Raw genomic sequence first — 4,411 nt, 5'->3', positions numbered from 1 at the left:
ACTTTTCACAGCAACATTTATCAGCTTCACACTGCCTGATTATCCATAAAACATAACTGGTAGAATATTATGACCCAGAAGACCTGGTTTGAAAATTATGACATCATACTCACAGGAAACAGTGAGAGACTAGCTTTATGCGTCAAATACACAAGTGTTATGTAAATAAACGAGATGCAGTGGAATACACTGAATATGACAATGGATGTCTGTTAATTGTTAGTCATACAATGTAATTATTATTATCTGTCTCCATAACACASGCATGAATGAACACATTTAACTATATAAAAAAACATTCAAAACACACACAAAACCTGTTTTTAGAGCTGTTTTGTGTTAAAAAACCTGTACAGAACCACACATACTGTAATTAATGATCATATATAATATATACAATTACAGGATTGGTTTGGTGATGACATTATGGGTGACATCAGCATTATTAGCAAGAAAATGCATCATTATAAAAAGGAAAATAAGAAAAATGTGTACACAATATACTAAATCTCAAATGTCAGTAGCAACCACATAATTTATACAGTATATATGAATAGGATTATTAATATGTTGTATCACGACTCATGTTGTGATATGAATCAGATCACTAACTTATTGCCCATACACAGCCTGACTCTAGTTCCATAAATAATATGGAGGCGTCACACTGTGGCTACAAGACCTAAGACCTGAACCCAGTAATCTCCCAGAACCAGAACCTGGACTCACTCACCCCAGCATCATGTTCCAGTTCAGCCAGCAGCTCAAACTGGGACCTCTTGCGACTGGACGAGCCGTTAGAAGCACACTGCCAGACCTGAGAGACAAAACCAGTCATTTGGACAGAAGAGGACAAAGAGGAGGACAAACATGGCTGCGTTAAACAAAGACTACTTTAACGGTGGAGTCCCAGGACGCCGTGAAGAGTCGGTCATCAAACCAGCACATTTTAGCCACGGCGTCATCGTGACCCATCAGCGTGTCCTGCCGCCGCCCGAACGGCACCGAGTAGAAGTATCTGTGGGCGAGGAAAGAGCAGAGATCAGGAGGAGGAGAAGCTGAAAGCACCTCCGAGACGTGCAGACACACTTACACGTTGTTGTCCCACGAAGAACACGCCACAGTTTTACCATCCGGCAGCAGCAAACAGGACGACAGCGGCTGGAAACAGAAAGTTTCACAGTTCAGGCAGGTGAAACAGGAAACAGGAAGTGAGTAAACGAAGCAGAGTACCATGTTGGAGAAGGACATGCTCCTCTGGAACTCCTTCAGCTCTTTGGAAAACATTTTAAGAGTCGAGTCTGGAATAAAAAGGAATAAAATGTGGATATTTAACTCTTGTCTGCATTCGTCKCAGTTTGAACCCAGTCTTTGCTCCACCACCTTGAGACGTGGAGAAAATGGAAGCTCCGTCTCGAGTCACAGCAATCCCCGTCACGGCTCTGGACATGAAGACARAATTAGCTCCTAAACAGCAATATTTACAAAACAAGGCTGTAAAACACTCCTGCCTTCTCCCACTGAGCTCCTAACTCACTCCTTATGGATCCTGAGGCTGGAGATGAGTTTCAGGTTTCCCATGTTGGCCCAGGCCATCTTCCTGCTCTCTTCAGTCAGGTCCTCGAAGGACGAGTCCTCACATGGAGAGGCTGCGGACACAACAGGTCTGTTAGGATCACGGCTGCACAGACAGTAAACTACAACACTGAGTTAAAGGTTTGATGARGGATCAACACAAACTGCTCAGGAGCCTGAACCCTGCTTTGATGTAAAGAAATATACAAGTAATTTTTATAAATTAGKTTTTGTCAAATTTAATTCTGCTAACAGCTAACATCTAGCACACAAAGTGACTGTCTTCATAGCGATTAGGAGTTAGCGTTAGCATCCACTATTAAAAAAAATATATGTTTAGCGTTAGCTTCAACAAAGTTTTTTCAATGTTTAGCTGTTTATAGTTAGCTTCCACTAATTCTTTTACACATTTAGTGGTTTAGTGTTAGCTTCCACTAATTTTTTATTCGTTTGGCAGTTTAGAGTTAGCTTTTGCAAATTTTGTGTTTACGCCTTTAGTGGTTTAGCGTTAGCTTCAACTAATTTTTTATGTTTAGCTGTTTAGCATTAGCTTCCATAATGTTTTACGTTTAACTGTTTAAAATTATCTTTCACATTTTTTACGTTTAGTAGTTTAGCATTAGCTAAACCACTTAACGTTGGTTAGCATTCATTCGTTATTCGTTTGTTAGCGTTAGCTTTCACAAATTTTTAAATGTTTTTAGTGGTTTAGACGTTTTTTTTTACATATTCAGCTGTTTAGAGTTAGCTTTCACAAATTTTGTGTTTACACGTTTAGTGGTTTAGCATTAGCTTCAAATAATTTTTTATGTTTAGCTGTTTAGCATTAGATTCCATAATGTTTTACATGTTTAACCGTGCAGAGTTAGCTTTCACATTTTTTTTACGTTTAATGGTTTAGCATTAGCTAAACCACTTGATGTTGGTTAGCATTTGTTCGTTAGCATTAGCTTCCACAAATGTTTTTTAAATATTTTTAGTGGTTTAACTTTAGCTTCCACATGTTCAACTGTTTAAAATTATCTTTTACGTTTTTTATATGTTTAGCATTAGCTAAACCACTTAACGTTGGTTAGCATTCATTCGTTATTCGTTTGTTAGCATTAGCTTTCACAAATTTTTTAATGTTTTTAGTGGTTTAGACATTTTTTTAACATTAGCTGTTTAGAGTTAGCTTTCACAATTTTTTTAGATGTTTTAGTGGTTTAATGTTCGTTAGCATTAGCTTCCACAAATTTTCTTACATTTTAGCATTAACTTTTAAAAATACTTTTAGCAGTTCTGTTTTATTTAATATTCAAGTTTACGTCTCCCACACAGATCCATCCTCTTATTTTCATGTTACTTAAAATATTTGTCGTCGTTTTGACTTTTAATTAAAGTTTTTGTTGGGATTTTGCCTGAATCACCAAAGAAACTTTACAAAGTATTTATTATAAAGAACATTTAAAACAAAAAAAGTCGTTGACAGAGTTAAAACTTTGAYGTCATCAATGCAAACATTTGAGTACCGCAGGCAGCAAAATATAAAATAACATTTCATTCATTTAATTACAATTAGGGGAAGAAGTACTGGGGAAAATGGCCTTAAGAGTTAAACGGGTCAATGTTCTGCATCCAGTACTGTTCATTATAAATTAGCTGTCAGTTTTAAATCAGGCACATGGTTTTTCATCCCCTCCGCCGACCCACTGACGGCCCTAAGCCCGATTTTTGGCAGCAGACCTTTGCGAACGCTTCCTGTCGAGCAGCGATTGTTTGTTTTGCGTTACCTGGCGACAGCTCGCTGGCAGCCGAGTTGATGCTGGAGCTCCGCCTGGTGTTCTGAAACCTGGGCGTGATCCTCTGAGGGTGGGGCCGGGTGAAGAGCTGCCTGGGCGTCTGACCGAACTCCAGGATCTGAGTCAGCATGGCGATCCTCTGATCCGTGTCCTCGATGCTTTCACACAGAGCCAGAGAGGAAAGTTAGTCCTGGAACAGACGGTCCTTCTGGATGTATCTCCTCCTCACCTGTCGCAGTCGATCTCTCCTTCATACGTCAGCGGGTGGAACACTGAGAGTAAAACAGACGGGCGTCACAATCGGAACGTTTTTGGTTGAGTTGTTGAAATCAGGAGCAGTTTTTACCATTATGAGCTGCCACCGCCTCGCCGCCTCTCTGTTTGAAGCCGAACACCAAATCGATCCACTCGTGGAGGTGCTCCGAAACAAACGGACTCTCCAGCGCCGCCTTGTGCTTCTGGAGAAAATCTCTGGCATCTGGCGGGGCGACAAAACGGACATTTGAGCGTACGGGTCGACTCGGCCGTCGTTCAGCGGGGAAATATTTCTGACCTGAGGCCCAGGGAGGAAGGACAACGTCACGGACTGGTTTTCCGTTCTGCTTTTTGCCCAAATCCAGATTCTGACCGTTTTCCAGGAAGCTGGGGTCACTTCCGTAAAACTCTGGTATCAGCTGCAGACCAGAGACGAGCGAGGAAAACATTTATTTTTGGTGTGAATCCAAATCAGAAACATGTTCTGAAAGGTTCAGAAACTATCRTGACAATAACGCTTTACGAGAATCACCACCAGAGTTGAGCTAAACCCTCTGTCCCCTCTGGGCCGGGCCCATCGTTGCCCACCTCAGCTCAAACRTGTCAGGTGTTAAACCTTCATGATTTCATCTACTGGAGAAGGCAGATAGATTTATTTACTGTAGTTTTAGTTGTCCTGATGCATCTCAGTAATCCAGGTAACAAAAAAAAAAAAGGGAAAAAAAGTGTGTAGGTCTTCTGGACGGGTTCTTCTTTAATGAAACTTTTCGTCTCTCCTCCAAGAGACTTCTTCAGTCTGA

The 4,411-nt window shown here is 40.7% G+C and overlaps 1 protein-coding gene across 1 annotated transcript in view; it reads right to left on the bottom strand.

The window, feature by feature from the left end:
* The window catches only part of nsmaf (neutral sphingomyelinase (N-SMase) activation associated factor), a gene marked incomplete in the record, with an annotated part of 21,198 nt that overhangs the window by 2,283 nt on the left and 14,504 nt on the right, over positions 1-4,411 (bottom strand). Inside the window, 10 exon segments of the mRNA XM_014001628.1 lie at positions 730-817; positions 895-1,018; positions 1,094-1,161; positions 1,234-1,301; positions 1,384-1,442; positions 1,538-1,649; positions 3,348-3,514; positions 3,586-3,628; positions 3,703-3,834; positions 3,910-4,030. Coding sequence (XP_013857082.1) covers positions 730-817; positions 895-1,018; positions 1,094-1,161; positions 1,234-1,301; positions 1,384-1,442; positions 1,538-1,649; positions 3,348-3,514; positions 3,586-3,628; positions 3,703-3,834; positions 3,910-4,030 — 982 coding nt within the window.

This window comes from Austrofundulus limnaeus, unplaced genomic scaffold (assembly GCF_001266775.1).
Source record: "Austrofundulus limnaeus strain Quisiro unplaced genomic scaffold, Austrofundulus_limnaeus-1.0 Scaffold9, whole genome shotgun sequence".
NCBI lineage: Eukaryota > Metazoa > Chordata > Actinopteri > Cyprinodontiformes > Rivulidae > Austrofundulus > Austrofundulus limnaeus.
This window is presented reverse-complemented; position numbering and strand designations above follow the sequence as displayed.